General features: G+C 47.1%; 1 protein-coding gene across 1 annotated transcript; it reads left to right on the forward strand.

Moving 5' to 3' along the window:
• The first annotated feature begins 796 nt into the window (after positions 1–796).
• On the forward strand, positions 797–17,705 carry Clec19a (C-type lectin domain containing 19A). The gene is made up of 5 exons (XM_005075746.4): positions 797–884; positions 10,869–11,109; positions 13,500–13,593; positions 15,870–15,999; positions 17,083–17,705. Exons 1-5 carry the CDS (start codon positions 797–799, stop codon positions 17,160–17,162), a joined length of 633 nt encoding a protein of 210 aa, XP_005075803.1. The 3' UTR covers positions 17,163–17,705.
• The last annotated feature ends 677 nt before the right edge of the window (positions 17,706–18,382 follow it).

An 18,382-nucleotide genomic window follows, 5' to 3' on the forward strand; every position in this document is an offset into this window, starting at 1 on the left:
TGAGCAGCCCTGTTTTTATATTAATTTTAAGACATTATGTGTAATCTATTGAGCCTTGGGCAGTAGATCAGTATTTATCCAGGGTATACAAATGGACTTTGGACTCCCATCCAACAATGTGAGGTGCACTCTCACCCTGAACTCTTGGGGAAGGGTCTAGGACCTGCCCTGGATGAAATGACAGACTATGGACACCCCCATGGAGGGCCTCACCCTCCCTGGGGAAATGAGGAGATATTGGGAGGGTTGGTGGGAGGGCACGGGAGGAGGGGAGGGAAATGGAGAGGGACCTGGAATTGACATGTGAAGCAACCTTGTTTCTAATTTAAATTTAAATTTAAAAAAAGACATTATGTGGACCACACAAATCACCTCTACGGCTGGGGGCCTTCTGTAATCAGCCTCGACTTGTGTTTTCACCTTTTGATAGGTATCCACTCAAGAGGACAGGGATGATTGGTGGCCTAGGACAGGCTGGAACACTGGCCACCTACCTCATGATCCTGTCTCACAGAGGCAGGAACTGAGGCTCAAAGAAGAGGTGACATGGCTGGGAGCTGGGAATTCAAGTGGCTCCGGGGTTCCCACGGCACTGGGGCACTGCTTTGCTCTTAGCTGTCATTCTGCATTGTGTTCAGTGATGCAGAGGAGTAGGGGAGAGACAGGAGAAGGAGGGACTGGGGTCCATCCCATCCGCCTTAGCTGTCGGAGGCCTTGCCTGAACCTAGAAAGCCATCAGGCACCCAAGCTCTGTGGTGCTCTGCTCCAGCCAGAGGCAGTGTCCTCTGGGCTCAGCATGCAGAAGTGGGGACTGCGGGCTGTGGCCTTCCTGGCCCTCCTGTCAGCGTGGGCCTTTCCACACACTGACATCAGTATCTACTCAGGTGAGCACGGGGACCAGGGACAAGGGCACGTTGGGGGAGGTCACTTCCAGGGAGTTGAAGGCTCACTAGTGAGGCCAGCTGCCTGGGCTGCAGGAACGCTGAGGGGGAGCATTGCAGGGCGGGGCTAAGATGTCCTTCCTGATAGCTCAGCCTCAGCCCCTAACAAGGGAGCATCCCAAGACCCTTAAAGTTCAAACCCCAGCTTTATAGTTTACAGGCTGTGTAACCTGGGAGACTGGATTCTTTCTCTCCGTGTGTCTCTCTCCCTCCCTTTCTCCCTCTCCCTCCCTCCTTCCCTCCCTCCCTTTAAATTTTACTTATTCAGTCATTTATTTTTGAGACAGAATCTTGCTATTATCCCAGGCTTGTACTGAAATCTCAATCCTCCTGCTTCCTGCTCCAGAGTGCTGGGGTGGGGGTGGGGGCGGCCATAAGATCACCTCCTCCAGGTTGTGGAGAAACTGCTTAGCACAGTACCAGGTACCACAGGGAAATGGAAAATGGTATTTTTGTTAGAAATCTGATCTCCAGGACCCTCCCCCAACTCCAACTTTGGCAATACCAACCATTCCCGCGGAACTTTCAGATGCAGGTGCTCTGGAAATAGAAGTGTAGGATGGATACAGTTGTCCTTCTACTGATCTCCCTGGCAGTCTGGCTCCAGTGATATCCATCCCTATGTGCTTTGTGGGATGTCCCCAGGAAATAGGACTCATAAACCTCGGGCATGTGACCTCCCTATATACCATTTGTGGGATGAGAGGCAGTCAGTGAGTTTGAATTCTTCCATATTGCAAAGGGGAGGCTGGGGCACTAACACCAGGGAACTGCTCGAAGGCTGGGCAGCATCCTGAACCTCCTTGTGCACATGTGCATGGCTCTTATCTGAAACCTCCACCAAGTTCTTTTCAAGCATTGTTTAAAAGATCCCTTAATGCCAAGAACAGTGGTACGTGTCTGTAAACCCAGCATTCAGGATGCTGAGGCAAGAGGACAGAGAGTTCAAAGCCTGAATGGATTACAAATGAAGTGACAGGCTAGCCTGTGGTAATATGTGATGCTATCTTAAATACATATATACATGTATATGTGTATATATGTGTACACAAACACCACAATTCTGAGGGAAGACTCACTAATTTCCTAACTATATATCCATAGTTCTAAGTATTTTCATCGTAGCTTTATGTAATCTTTTTAAAAACCCTGTGGTGGAGACCAGTTATTTTCATCACCATTTAAATGAAATCTCCATATGGAGATTGTCATAAGGCCAGTTATTTGGCTGTCACAGTGTGGGATGCTCAAAGTTACCAGATAAAATGCCAGTAGACAGATACTAGTAAATCCTTTGTTAGTCTAAGTGTACCTCAACTATTGCATGGACAAACTTATACTAAAATCATATGAAATTCTGATTTCACTAACCACTCTTCTGTTTATTTGCTTGGCAATCCCCTGATAGGAAGGTGGGTAGCCTTGACTCACCTGGCCAAGCTCTGTGTGTATTAGTCAGCTTGGGCTGCCAATGCAGAACCCACAGACGGGGGCCTGAAACTGCAGAAATGTGTCTCTTAGCCTGTGCTGGAAGTGCTTGCTGTATAAGCATAAGGAGTTAAGGTTTATCCCTAAAGCCAAATTAGAAGCCTGGCACTATGGTGTGCCCGTAATCCCAGAGCTGGGGAAACAGAGACAGGAGGATGCCTGGGCCTTGCTGGTCAGCCAGCCCAGCTGAATCAGTGAGCTGTGGTTCTGTGAAAGACCCTGCATCAAAAAACAAAAACAAAAACAAAACAAGATGGAGAGTGAGGGAGGCAGAAACCCAACTTCAATCACATGAACACCTGAATCCACTCGCGCACATATCCACTGCACACATGCTTGAGTACACGTACGCACACACACACACACACACACACACACACACACACACACACACACGCACGCACATGCACACATGCACACCAGAGGTTGGGGTGATAATGAGGTGGCAGTGCTCATAAGGTGCTGGCCCCATGACAAGCATTTGAAAAAAATAGCATTTTTCTTTGAGCACATCTGTCATTGAAGTTGTTGATGCTATGATGCTACAGGCAGGAGAGTTACACTATGACAATCAGGATTCATCAGAGACAGGAACTTCCAGACAGCACCCCTGTCCCATGCACCACCCTCTTTTATAGACAGGGCAAACCAGGATCATGTGAAACCCAGAAATCTTGGGGACCTCTGACTTAGAAATCCATTCTACTCAATCTTTCCCTACCTCAGCAATTGAGAGGGCAGACCGACCGAGGTCTACAGCAGGGTGTGGGGAGGGACTGAAGCTACAGACTGACTGAGCGGAGGGAGTGGGGGACGCACTATACACACTGAGGGTGCGCTGACCGAGGTCTACAGCGGGGAAACTGAGGCTGTAGATTGCTGACCAGGATCATCACTGTTCACACAGCACTTATTGCATTCCCCAGATTCCCCACCCAGACTAGGATTCTAGGAAAATGGTATCAACACAAAGAGACTGACTTGCAAGCATGAAAGCATACATTGCTTGGTGACTTGAGAGGACTTAATAGGGGTTCTGTGGTTCCTTGCAAACCTTGAGGGTGGATGTGCACCCCAAAGTCCTCTTGTGTTGAATGAGCTTGGTTTCCTTCCTCTTCTGAATACCCCTGGTTATTCTATATAAAGCTGTCCAGAGCATCCATCAGCCATTCTCCCACAGCTCCCACTTTTCATTATCCATCCCCTAAGCATGCTGATCTATGCACAGATATGCTCAGCATCAGTCCTGGGCTTTCTTGCAGAAAATATCCTTCATACATACCTGCAGGGATTTAACCAAACTAGACTTTCTCCCAAGTTTTTCCTCTGAAATTGCCTTTGATCTCATTGCTTCTGTGGATTTGAGCGAGTACTTAGAGCTAGCGCCTAATAGCAATAACAAAGATAATTACCATTGGGATTCTTCAGCTATCTCTGGTTCCTTCCCCCAGCTCCTGAACCCAGAACTTTCCATGTGACATCAAGACAAAGTGACTTGAAACTCAGCACCTGCCTCTGAAGGGTCCAGGGTACAGATAGGGGATCAGTCGAGCTATTCCACCTTCTCCTGACCCTCCAGAAACATGGCATTGCATTCTTAGCTTTGGGAAGATTCTGGGGCCCAGACTGCTGCTGCTTCTGCTGTGGTAATACTTGAAGTCTATTAGGACGCTCACTCTGCCTAGGCATCTTTGCAGGGAAGCAAGTACTCAGCCAAGCCGTGTGTGTGTGTGTGTGTGTGTGTGTGTGTGTGTGTGTGTGTGTGTGTGTGTGTAAGGCTGTGTAGGGACCAGAGATTGACATTTGGTGTCTTCCTCAGTTGCTCTCTGCCTATTTATTTATTTGTTTATTTATTTTGAGGCAGGGTCTCCCACTCATCCTGAAGCTCACTGATTCGGTTAGGCTAGTTGGCTAATGAGTTTCAGGGATCTGCCTGTCTCTAACTCCCCAGCAATGAGATGACAGAGTTATATCACTATGCCTGGCTTTTTACATTGGTGCTGGGGATCTGATGAACTCCGGTCCTCATGCTTGCACAGCTGGCACTTCACCCACTGAGTCATCTCCCCAGTCCCACCCATGCGCATTTTCTGGATAAAACTGAGGCTCAAGGAGCAGTTTCCAACCAGGGTCATACAGTGCCAGAGTCCAAGCTCCTCAGCTGAGCCACAGAGGCTCAAGCAACTAGAAGTCCTACCTCCTAGTGTAGACCCAATCCTGGAGCTTGCCTTGACACTCTGGCCATTCCTGCTCCCCCTCTGTAGTCACAGGACACTCTACACTTACTTTGCAATACTCCTTAGCATACAATAACTAATACCATGTGGGAACAGCATGTCACACACTTAGGAACATATAGGAACTCAGTAAATGCTGATTTCTTTCATTAAATCTTGGATAACTTGGTGTCTAACATACTGTGGTCCCTCAGCCATCTGCAGAGGATTGGTTCCAGCATTCCTGTAGATGCCAAAATTCTCCGATGCTGGGTCCCTGCTGTAGAAGGATGCAGTAGCTACATCTAACCAATGTCCATTTCCTGTGTTCTGGGTTACATTGTGTAGAGAAAGATGACACAAAAGAAAAACTGTCTAACCCCCAATTATGGCACTTAGGAATCTTGGACAGAATCTTAAATCCAAGGCCAGCCTGAGCTACAGAGTGAGACCCTATCTGAATGAACCAAAGGTTGGGGGCTTCACAGAATGTTTGCCTAACACTTGTAAATCCCCAGGCATGATTCCCAGCATCCAGAAGTCTATGCTCAGCACAGGTGTGGTGCCTCCGCAGATGCTTTCTCTCTACTATTGGTTAAGTTCATGGACCAGAGCCTGTAGGCGTGAAGTTCAACTGTATTTATTCTACCAATGAGCCATGGAACCATGAGCTTGGAACCACATCTTCCAGCAGCACTAAAGGGCTTAGGAGTTCCAGAGAGTAACAAACCTGGAACAAGTAGCAGCCTCTCCAATCCTTGTCTGCAAAGTATGAGTCTAATATCTCTCCTGGGCTGCCTCTGGGAATCAAGCACTAAGCACCCAGTAAGTGCCTCCTGCTAGGATCAATCTAAGCAATGGTTTGCTCTGGGTCCACCAGAGTGTCTCAGGGAAGAAAAGGCAAAGCTCAAGATGGAAAGAGCAAGACTTGCTTTAAGGACTGCTGTGCATTGAGACCAGAGAGGCAACAGGAGGGTGATAAAGGTGGCCCAGCCCTCTACCCTGCTGGAGTCTGGAAGACACTTCCCTTTAAATCCCAGGAGTGCTGGGGGCCCACTCTGGGGATGGGGAAGGTGAATGTGGCTTCAGGGCCTCCCTACCTCCTCTCCTTGTCTGGTCCAGAGGCTGATCTGGGCAGGAGGAGGAGGCAGGAGAGCAGTGCATCTGCAGGAGGCAGCAGAGAGCAGAGTGTTGCATCTGTGGGCGGCTGGAGGGGGGCCAGGGAAGCTCACAGCCAGATTGAGTGGGAAGGTGACAATTTATTCTTTCAAAGTGGGAGAGCTGGATTCCAAGGATGTGTTTTCATCCCAGAACAAACTCAGCTCCCAAAGGCTTTGACTCCCTCCCCACACACCCCCAGCTGGGAGACCTTGGCTGTTGCTAATTGAGAAAAAGACCAAGCAGTTTGGCTTCTTGGTTTCCTGAGCAACGAGCCTCCTCCTCCTGTCCTGTAGTCCTGTATCTCCGGTCTGCCTCTCTCCCTCTATCCCCCACAGCTCCCTCCAGCCTCACCTTGGATTCCTTCTCAGATTCTTAGGCCTGTTGGACCACTCCCATTACACACACACACACACACACCAGCCTCTGCTTGCGCCATGCCCTCTCCTTGCTCCATGACTGCTGCCCGGAGCACTCTCTGACTCTTAACATCATCCAGGCCTCTGCTGATTCATTAACTGTTACAGGAAGCCCCTCAGATCTTCGAGTCCGGCCTGTGTTCTGTGTTTAAATGCTTTAGGAGCAGTCCTTGCCATTACCCATCTGGGGGCCCCTTTTGGTGCTCTACCCTAACTACTTGTAAGGTCCTTTCTGACAAGGACCAGAGAGCCATTAATTCTTTCCCTCAAAGAGGTAAACAAATAATAAGTTTCCAATTTTGCCTGCAAGCCTCACATCCACAAGTTAAATATTAATGCTATCATTATTTCTGTGCTCGCTCTCTGTGTATGTGTGTGTGTCTAAAAAAAATATCTTGGGCGCCATGGGCTACCTCTGAGCAATACTGTGACCTTTAACAAGGTCATCTACCTCTGTGTGTTCTGAGTGTCTTTGTAAAGTAGCAGTGACTGTAGTACATACCTGGTAGGATGTGAAGATTAAAATAATACTACGTTCAAAGAACGCAGCACAGTGCCCAACACACAGTAAGTGGTCAGTAAGTTTGGTTCTGGTTTTCGCATTACCATCATTTTCTGAAGGTCAATGTGCAAATCCAAAGGCATGCCCGTGAAGACAAATAGGCCAGCAAAGGCTCGTGAGAGGTCCAGTTGATGAAAACCCTTCTAACCCCAGCTTCTAAGCTCCAGAGGCAAAGGGAGAGGGGAAACACCGGACAGCTGGGGTTCATTCTGTTGCCTCCCAACCCTCCAATTAATGGTTTTTTCTTGCCTGGATGGAAGGAGAGAAATTGGGCAGTGACCTGCCACAGCCCCATTTTCTGGTTTATTTCAACCCAGGCATGCAGAAATTCCTTTTTCCTTAGTGGGGGGAAGCAACCTCAAAGGGACCAGATTGGGAAGATGCAAAGTAGTTCCGGAAGTATTTTCTACCTTGGGGAAGAAGGCTTTGAGACCAAGGGCTTTTACCTCCTCCTCTTCCCACCCAGCCACCTTTCATTTAATTAATTATTAATTCTTTGCCAAGCTCTGTCCAAGGCAGGAAGAAAGGAGAGAAGGACAAGAAGAATGAAGAAAAAGAGAGAAGAAAGGGAGAGAGGGAAAGGGAGAGGAAAAGAGGGGAAGGAGGGGGGACAGGAAAAGGAAGTTCCTTCTCCAGGTGTCATCTTCCTACTTTCAGACCAGCAGTTCCCAGATTTCAAGCATGGGTAATTGAGAAAGTATTCCCAAGAGTCTGTATGGCCAGTGAGAGTCCAGGCCATGGCACAGTGCTCAGCACATGATAGAACAGAGTAATCTGGAAAACTCAGATCAGGCTAGAAGGTTCAGTGCTGTTTTGTTTGTTTGTTAATTTATTATGTGCACAGCCTTCTGCCTGCATGTATCTATGCAAGCCAGAAGAGGGCATCAGATCTCATTACAGATGGTTGTTGGGAATTGAACTCAGGACCTCTGGAAGACCAGCTAGTGTTCTTATCAACTGAGCCATCTCTCCAGCCCTTCAGTGCCATTTTAATACATTGCTACATGCTTGTATTCATTCAAAACCTGGACTAAAGAGATGGCTCCGAAGTTAAGCTTAGGGCTCTTTCAGAGGACCCAAGTTCAGTTCTCACCTCAGCAAACACATCAGGTGGCTCACAACTGCTTGTAACTCTAGTTCTAGGGGATTCAATGCCTTTTTCTGGCTTCCAAGGACACTGCACTCATATGCATGCAACCCATAGTTAATATAAAAATGCTTAAATCTAAGTCCTAAGAACTCCTGTGTGCCAAGATGCTGGGAAAAGATAAATACTTGCAGTTATTAACCAAACAGGGGCGGCATTGGACAAGAATCCTGAGTGCATATGGGAGTCAGGGTGCATAAGCACTTCCAAAGATTCCCATCTGATTGGTCTTATGTCAGCTTGACACACTAACTAGAGTTGTCTGAAAGGAGGGAACCTCAGTTGAGAAAAATGCCTCCATAAGATCTGGTTGTAAGGCATTTTCTTATCTAATGGTTGATGCAGGAGGGCCCAGTCCATGGTGGGTGCTGTCATGCCTGAGCTGTTGGCCCTGGATTCTATAAGACAGCAGGCTGAGAAAGTCATGGGGAGCAAGCCAGTAAGCAGCACCCTCCATGGCCTCTGCATCAGCTCCTGCCTCCAGGATCCCATGCCGTTTGAGTTCCTGTCCTGACTTCCTTTGGTGATGAGCAGCAATGTGGAAGAGTAAGCCAAATAAGCCCTTTCCTCCCCAACTAGCTTTTGATCATGGTGTTTCATCACAACAATAGAAGCCCTGATTGAAACAGTACCCAGAGCCTCCTTGCAGTTGAGACTAGAAGAGAAACAGGAGTTAGCCAGAGTCAGGGCAAGAGACATGCCCACAGAGGTCTGACTAGGTATTTGAGGATGGTAGGATGTGAGTCGACCTGAGAGCAGAGGGCATGAGCTCTGGGGATCTGCCATGAAGCATCCTCAGCCTGCTGATGCCCCCTGAGGAAGCAGTATGCGATGCTGCAAAGGAAGTCTTTGGAATCTGTAGGTCTCTACCAATTTCTTGCCAGGCTGATCTTACTGAAGCCTCAGTTTCTCTCTGTTTGGCACTTCAGAAATGCTCCATGGGGTCTAGGGAGATGGCTCAGGCTGTAAATGATTACTTGACAGCAAGAGGATCTGAGTTCAATCACGCCAGAGACCACATTTAAACAAACAGATGTAGTAGCTGTACTTGTAATCCCAGCACTGGGGAGGCAGGGGCAGGGGCATCCCTAGGGCTCACTGACCAACCAGCCCAGCCTAACTGGCAAGATTCAGACCAATGAGAGACTGTCTCAAAGGAAGTGAATGGCGTTCCTGAGGACCACACCTGAAGTTGTCCTCTGACCTCCATATGGATGTGCACCTATGTATACACACAAATAAACAAATAAATGCTCTGTGAATGCTGTTGCTCTATGAATGTGTGAAAAAAAGAGTTGTTATTCTCCACTTTGTGCTTTGTTGGGGGGCAGTGACAGGATCTCTTTCTTATGTAGCCCTGGCTGGCTTGGAACTCACTATGTAGACCAGACAAGCTATGAACCCATAGAGATTCATCTGCCTCTGCCTCCTGAGTTTTGTGATTAAAGGTATGTGCCACAATGCCAGGTCCTTTTGGAGGTGGGGTCCCTCACTAATCCTGAAGCTTCACCTATGCAGCTAGACTGGCTAGCCAGCAAGCTCCAGGGATCTGCCTGTCTCTACACGCTCACCCCAACACTGGGATTACAAACATGGATCACCAAGCTGAGCTTTTTCTGTGGCTGCTGGGGCTCTGAACTTGGGTCCTCATGGTTGCACAGAGAGCACTTTACCCACTGATCCATCTCCCCAGCCCCCATTCACTATGTTATGATTCTCAGAGTCAGTCGGCCATGGTCTGGGTTGCTACAAAAGAGACCCCAGGTGTCTGCAGGCATCTGAGAAAGAGGAGATTGTGCCCATGATTCACAGCAGGTCAGACACAGAGCTGACCAGTACACAGGTGTCTGGGGAGTGCTGCTCAGTGGCCAGTATGTAGGCATCCAGAGACCTGCTGCTCACTGCATGGGTCTCCCAGCCTAGTGGACGGAAGGTTCTCAATTGTCTCCCTCTCCCAACAGCCACCTTCTGTTTCCAAGAACAACACCCCCAAGAAGTTTAAAGAGGAACCAAGACTTGAGAGAACTTTATCATCTCAAGCACCATAACCTTGTTGTTTTCAATGTGTTACTTTTCACAATTAACAACGGATTCTGACCCCAGCAATGTCATGGGCAAAAGATAAAAAGCCCTGCGTCTAACTTGTCAGTAAATGCACACACTTGCCAGATAGCCTGGAATTGTAAATTGAAACAAGGTACAATTTCTTGCTTATAAAATTTGCAAAGATTCCCAAGGAAATGATGGCAGTAAAGACTAGCAAGGGCAGAGTGAGATGAGTCCCCTCAGCCATGACAGTGAGAGGGGAAATTGCTTTCAGGAGACAATTTAGAAATTGTATCAAAGCCATCCGGTACTCTCCTCAGAAAACCACCAAAAACACTGACAAACCTTGTTGCATAAAAACCGTTGTCTCTGTATTGTCCTTAGTAGGTTTTTATTTAGAAAGGGGGAGAAAGGGAGGGAGGGAGGGAGGGAGGGAGGGAGGGAGGGAGGGAGGGAGGGAGGGAGGGAGGGAGGGAGGGAGGGAGGGAGGAATCTCATTATCCAAAAATAAGGTAGTTACTAAAGTCTAGGAAGGCTACTTAGGGGCTATTCAAGAGCTGTTTAAAACAATCTTAATAAGGGCTGCAAAAGTGACTAAGCAGTTAAGAGATCTGTCCCAGCACCCACATGCTGGCTCACAACCACCTGTAATTACAACACCAGGGGAGCCAGTGCCCCCTTCTGGCTCAGTGGGCATTGTCATACTTGTGGCACCTACACAGGCACAGCATATACATACGCATAATGCATAAATATTTAAAATAGCCCCCTTTTCTGGTTTTCGTTTGTTTGAAACAGGCTCTTTCTATGTAGCCTTGGGGTGTGCCTGTATTTTTAGACTTCAGGCACGGAACTGTGTTAATCACGATGGACGTGTTTTCCTCTTAAAAGTGTATAATAAGCGGCAGAGACAGTGTGAGCACCACCAGTCTTCCTCCTGCTCCGTTTTCTCTCTATCCCCAGTCCTGTCAGAGGTGCCCCAGATGACCCTGCTATGTCCCCTGTTCTGGACAGAGTTCAAAGGTCACTGCTACAGATTCTTCCCCATCAACAAGACCTGGGCCGAGGCTGACCTGCACTGCTCTCAGTTCACTGTTGGTAGGAAATCTGCCAAGCTGGCCTCTATTCACAGGTGAGTGAACTACTCAGGCCTCTGTGGCCTAGCCAAGTGTCCTTTGGGGACAGGATTTGGAGTCTGGTGTCTCCAGCTGGTCTCTGGCTCAGGTCGTGGAAACAACTTTTTACCCAGCACAATTTCTCACTGAAGTTATCCTGGGTGAAACAGAGGGCAAATAACTCAGTGGTGGCAACAGAGAGCATGCTGGGAGAATCAACTTTATAATGGCCAGTTTTGTGCCATGAACTGCAGGGCATGAGAGCCCTGGATCCAGTGACACGGCTGACCTAATAAACACGTGTGGAAGAGGAATAGGTGGGACAGCAAGATGGCTTGGTAGGCAAAAGCACCAGCTATGCAAGCCTGACGACTGCAGTTTGATCCTCAGAAACTAGGCGGGATGGGGCGGGGAGGGGAGGGCAGATACATCTGCATCTGACACATCTGTATCCAGGACTTCTTGCATGAGGTAGGTAGAGACAGAGTTTCCTGGAAGCTTGCAGGTTGGCTCCCTGGAGTTAGCAACAAGGCAGAAGCCAGAGAGGCCTTTCCTCAACAAGGTGGAAGTCGCAAGCACCTCCTCTCCAGGTGAGACACACCCCATGGTGGATACTCACACAGAATGGGAGCCCCTCCAAATGCATTTGGAACAAGCTCATGGGGGCTGGTAGACCTTTGGTCCAGGACTAGTGTAAAGACTTCCCTGATGCACTGAAGTTCACCTCTTACCCATGATGGAAAATGCTTGGCAGGGGGATCTGTCCATCTGGTCGTGTGACCAACTGAGTCACCTGTGCTGCCGTTTGTCTGTTGCCCTCACATCCTTCCTCTGCCCTCCTGACTTCAGTTGGTGGCTTTTTCTGGGCTCACTGATAATAAGGCACTAGGTGAGCCATGCTTTGGGTGAGCAGTTACCTTGACTTTCTTCAAGAAAGTTTGCAAACAGGAAGGACAGAGCAAAGACTGGGGCCTTCTCCACACATCTTCTTCCTTCTGCCAGGAAGAAAAGCGCTTCCCAGACACTCCCTGGAAGTTGTGCCTTCCAGTTAGGTATTTGAGCTGGGACCTTTGGCAGTGCTAACTTTAAAGGTAACTGGAGAAAGAAATATGCCTTCCTAGGCTCTTACATTTACAGTAGTAAGATGAAATCATCTTATGGGAATGGCTTTGGTGCAGACAGCAAGTCGCATCTGCTCCAAGTCTAGCTTGCTGTAAGGATGAAATGAATCCATGGCTATATAACATGAAACACATTCCTAACATAAATGAGTACTTGTAATCTGTGAGCCTGTCTTACTATGCCTATCCATTCATCCTTTCCTCCCTATGTTCCTCTATTTTTCTATCCATTCATCATCCATCCTTCAGCTATTATCCATCCATTTATCCATTCCTACATCCTTCCATCTATTCACCCATCTCTTTGTCCTTCCATTCATTCATCTCTATTTCTTCATTGCTTTAGACAATGGGTAAACACCAGGATCCCCCCACTGGTTTCTTTGTTGATAAGTTTTTTAAATCAAGGCTGGAACTCCCCCAAAAAGACTCTGATTGGACTAAGCAACTTCAAGCCTAGAGCTGAATTTCCCAGAAAAAAAAAGAGAGACAGACAGAAAATATTTTAGTGGTGCTATGTGAGAAAAAAAATTAGGCAAGGGGAAGCTGTGTAAGGACTGCCAGTGCAAGTTGGGTCTCGGAGAGAAAACAAAAGTTGGTGTTAGAAATCTCATTTAGTCATTCAGTATACACAATACAATGTGTGGTATTTTCATTGTTCTTTTTATCTTCAATATAACACACATCATTTGTAGTGTATTTGAAGTGGTAGTTAGTATTGTGCTGAGTCTTTCTCTAAGCTGGCATGGATGGCCATATAGAGTTGACCTAATTAAGAATGATTGGAGGACTAGAGAGATGGCTCAGTTGTTAAGAGCACTCACTCCACAATTGGGAAGATCAGAGTTCAGATCCCAGCATCTACATAACATGTCAAGTGCCTCAACAAATGCCTCTAGCCCCAGTTCCAGGAATGGTAAGACAGAATGATTGCTGGCACTTGTTGGCTTCCAGCCTAGCCATGAAAGCACAAGTCCCGGGTTCATGGATAGACTGTCTCAAAGGAGTATCACTCAGAGAGTGGTGGAGGGAGACTCTCTCTGGCTGCTGCACCTATAAACAAGTGTGCATACCCATACACACATGTGCATACACTCAGGCAGACACACACAATAAAACATAACAGTTAGTTAATTAACTGAAGTCTGAAGAGAACAGAAAAGGAAAGCAGAGTTACACCCTGTCCTCTTTTTTTACTTAGCCCAGAAACAATAACAAGTGTGCTTTAGACTCCATCCTATGGAAAGGAGCAGTGGTAACTCCTGCTGTGTTTCCTGCATCCACAGCTGGGATGAGAACATCTTTGTGTATGACCTGGTGAACAGCTGTGCTCCTGACATCCCTGCTGACATTTGGATGGGCCTTCATGACCACAGGCAGGTGAGCTGAGGAAGCCACAGCTACCAGATCCCATGCAGAAACTCAAGCCAAGACTCCACTTTCATTTAGCAAGGCTAGGTCACAGCTATGCACCCAGCACATAGACACCTACCTGCCTAGTCAACCATGGAAGAGAATGAGACACTGACCTGTCCCAGTTAGTCCTGAAAGTGGGTGTGACAATGACCTGTCCCAGTTAGTCCTAGAAGTGGGTGTGACCAAAACATAGAGGATAATAAAAAAAAAGGCCTTTGTTTTGACTTGGATTCTCTGAAACAAGATACATGAGGGTCTTTTTTTTTCTTACCCCTTCAGCATCACTGAACCCAAGGCTCGACACACTGTAGATAAGCAAGAACTTAATCACTGAGCGACAGCCCCAGCCCAGTGTTTCTTTGGAGATGAAGTGTCTTTTGGTTGCCTGGGCTCACCCTGAGCTCATTCTTTATTGTGGAAGACCCTAGGTTAAGTCCCTAGAACCTGAAACAAATAAACGAACAAAAACTAGGAACTAGTAATATGGACTTGAGAGAGAGTGATAGAGCCCACAGAAGCCCCGGATTCCATCCCCAGCACCATAAAACTAATGACTAAATGAACATGTAATAAAACAAATGTTGCCTATTAAAGCAGCAGCATTAAAATTAGTCTAGACATCATGCCAGCCCCTTACCTCTGTTCCAGTGTCCTCCTTTTAATAAGGACTTCTAAAGGGGGAAGAAGTGAAATGGTATGGGAATTTCTGCTGAAGGAACCACTGTGTGCCAACTAAAGTGTGCAACTAAAACTCTTGCTTAGTTTTAACTATATTTTAGAGTATTTCCCAGAGACTTGGGAGGTTTTTTTAATTAAAATCATCCTAACCAATAAAAATAAATGAAATAGGATTAGAACAACATTAATTATAATTTAAAGAGTATGTATTATAGTCTGGCAGTAGTGGCATACACCTTTAATCCAAGCACTTGGGAAAGCAGAGGCAGGCAGACCTCTATGAGGCCAGCCTGGTCATAGAGTGAGTTCCAGGACAGCCAAGGCTACACAGAGAAACCCTGTCTCAGGAAAAAGAAAAGAGGAAGGGGGAGGAAGAAAGAAGGAGAGAGAGAGAGAGAGAGAGAGAGAGAGAGAGAGAGAGAGAGAGAGAGAGAGAGAGAAAGAAAGAGAAAAGACTTTGAAAGTCACTCAACCCTCAAACCTCTCCAGGATATTCACCCTGCTGTATTGAATGGGAAACTAAGTCTCAGAAAGGTTGAGTAATGTGCCCAAGTCACACGGCAAGGAAGGTGAATAGAGGGGAGATCTTGAGCTCCGACCGCCCCCTCTCTACTATCCCACTGTATAGAAAGGGCTTCAGAATCATTCATGCTTCAAGAGGTACTTTTCTAAAGACCAGAAGAGATGGCACCATTGCTGCTGGTGTCATTCTTTCTGCAGTTGGTTTGCACAAACACTGCAGCACCCATCAGATTTCCAGCAGGACATCTCTTGCAATAGGACGGCGTAATTCCAGACCAGGAAAGAAAAGCATGGACATTTGAATAAAAGGAAGTGAGAAAGAGTAAGTCTCACTGACTGAGAAAGGACAGTGCTTAGGTGTTGGGTACTGGAGTCAAGACATCCTGGGCTTGGGTACCAACACTGATGGATCTGGGCCAACTATCCATGTGCCAGTTTTCTGAGGACGACATTCCCTGCAGTGCAGAGTAGTAGGACAAAGAAAGTCAAGTTCACATGCTAACGGCCAAACAGGGTATCTGTGAAGAGCAGTACTGACAGTGATAGTATGCAGACAATCATGTCTTTCCCATATGCCAGTTGCCAAATAACCGACATGGAGACTTAAAATTAATTACAAATGCTTAGCCAATATCTCAGGCTTGTAAATAGCTAACTCTTACATTTAAATTAATCCATATTTTTATCTATGCTTTACCATGTGGCTTGGTACCTTTTTTTTCAGTATGGCATGCCCATTTTGCTTCTCTGAATCTGCTTGGGACTCCAGACTCCACCCTTCTCCTTTCCAGCATTCTTTAGTTTGGCTCTCCTGACTAACTTTATCCTATTCAGCTATTGGCCAGCCAGATTCTCTGTGAAACCAATCACTGCAACATATATTCACACACTGTATAGGAATATCCCACAATAGTACACATTACAAGTAAGAGCTTTGATGCAAGGTGGCAGGAATGAAATACTATAACGTTGTACCTACATTGGAGCTGACCCAGTATTTGGTCTTCCTCTCTACTTCCTTGCTTCTGAGTGGACTCCAGGAAGGGCAGTTTGAATGGACGGATGGCTCTCCTTATGACTACAGTTACTGGGACAGGAACCAGCCTGGTGACGGCATCCATACAGACTCAGAGGAAGACTGTGTGCAGATGTGGTACCGGCCAAGTAGTGGTAGGTACCCTGGGACCTGAACTCTCACAGAGATTCTGGAGAGACACCATGAAGGATGGGGGGACACAATGAGGAGTGGAGTCACCATGAGAGATGGGGAGGCATCAAGGAGCGTGGAGAGGCACCATGGGGAAAGTAGGGGCATGGTGAGATTAAGAGACGGTCTTTTTTCAGCACCGTGGAAAGCAGCTAGAGTCCCTGGGGATGGAATACTGTCTAGGGTAGAAGTGTTTCAAGTGATCTTTAATGATTTTCTGACATTCGGGCTCTAAATGGATGAAAAGGCATTAGAGAATTAGTGTGGGTAGCAGAGATTTCATTAAGTTCTTTGATGTGCATAGTGCAGCCTATATCCATTTTTTAAATTTTTTTGCATTGAGAGTTAGTCTCCTGGGTCAGCTCAGCAGGGCACTAAAGTCCAAACCCCAAGCCCAGGCTGGTACTTGTGCATGTTAGAATATAGTTGTGTGAGCACATACCTGGCTTTGAATTCCAGCCCCATTGCTTTATAGCTATGCCCTTGTAGAGAGTAAGTCACCCTCTCTGAGAGTCTGTTTCCTGTCCTGGATAATGGGCTTAATATTCACCCCTACGTAAAGACTGCTGAGATAACTAAGGGACAGCTGGCAGAGCACAGTGATAGCAACATGAGCTCGAGTTATCGTCTGAACGCACATTCTATGCTCTATCAGCTGTGAAGTCAAGGTGAATCCAGGCTCCAGGGAGTTGAGCAACTTCTTCAAGGTCACAGAGCAGACAATAAATGAAGCCAGGTTTGAAACATGCACAGAATCCCAGACCAAGCATCTCTCTGCTCTTCTCTATTCCTTCCCTCTCCCCTGAGGAACGGTGGGAGATAAAAATGACTTATCCTAGGGACCATCCTGCAGTCCAACATGCAAAGCTGGAGCGGTCTCTAAGTGAAGTTTGCCCTCCCCAGACCAGTGTCAGATGAAACCCAGATGAAGATCAGAGAGCTGTCTTGGCAAGCTGGAGAGGACTTTTACTCCAGAGAAGTGGTGCAGGGACTTTAACTGCAGTAGGTGAATCTTCACCCAGACTCTCTGCTTCTTCTGTTCACAGCACGGAGGTCCTGGAATGATAACACCTGCCACAGGAAGTTCCCCTTTGTCTGCAAGATCCCATCTCTGAGCATTCACTAATGCACTCCTGTGCCCCCCACCACACACACACCACATGGACTCGGCACCAGGAGGTCTTGCAGTGGTGTCTAGAACAGAACTCACGCTAAACACACAGAAAGGAAATCCTCCAGGCAGAGATTCTCAAAACACTGGTCTCATTATTCAGTGGCCAAGAGACAGTGGACCAACTCACACAGGTTCCAGCATCCTGGACGGAACTGAATTTTGCCATTCTGGTCAGGTCTCCAGTTCATGCTTGAAGCGGTCACTTTCACACTGGTTAACTGGTTAGCCCTGATGTGATGTGCACCACTGAGGAAGAGTGGAGTGGGAGTTGAGACCCTCCGTGGGACTCTGAGGAATGAAAATAAGCTGTTGGCCAGTGGGTGTGAGCTTCAGTTCTGATCTGAAGAGTTGGGTTTAATTGCAAAGTGTGGAAACAAAAGAACTGGATTCAGTTCTAAGTTGCACCCTTAATACATGACCCCAGATAAGTTACTTCTCTTCTGAGAACCTTGGTCTGTACAGTGAGTAGAAAAGAAATACATTAAAATGTCTAAGGAATGTCAGTTTCAAAGGGCCTGATGTGTCGGAAGACTTCAGTGTGTGGAAGATGTTACTATTACTAATGCCAGTTATGGGGCTTTACTACTCAGATCTCCTGGCCAGAAAAGTGGGTTACATTCAACACACATCAGAGGATTCAAGGAGGCAAAGTTGTGTCCATAAACTTTTTCAATGAAGGATCATAAGCAGATATTTGAGATTCATGTACCCTCAGCAACTGTGAAACTCTGCCATTGTTTTATAGCCGCTGTGGGTTCGGGACTATTGTCTAAAAATCCAAACCTTGTAGAAGGGTCATGTTACTGTTCTGTTGCTGTGACAAACACCAGAAACAAAAGCTGCACAGGGAGGGTTTATTTCATCTTACACTTTACAGTTCATCACTGAAGGGATTCGAGGCAGGTGCCTGAAGCAGAAACCACAGAGGAATGCTGCTTATGGGCTTGCTCCCCTGACTTGCTCAGCCTGCTTTCTTATACAGCCCAGGCTCACCGCCTAGAAATGGCACCTATTACAGCGAGCTGGGCCCTCTTCCATTGATTGTTAATCAAGAAAATGCCTGTGTCAGGTGGTGTGGTAGTGCACGCCTTTAATCCCAGCACTTAGGAGGCAGAGGCAGGTGGATCTCTGTGAGTTCAAAGCCAGCCTGGTCTACAGAGAGCATTCTAGGA

Source organism: Mesocricetus auratus, unplaced genomic scaffold (genome assembly GCF_017639785.1).
Source record: "Mesocricetus auratus isolate SY011 unplaced genomic scaffold, BCM_Maur_2.0 Super-Scaffold_4256, whole genome shotgun sequence".
In the NCBI taxonomy this organism is placed as follows: domain Eukaryota; kingdom Metazoa; phylum Chordata; class Mammalia; order Rodentia; family Cricetidae; genus Mesocricetus; species Mesocricetus auratus.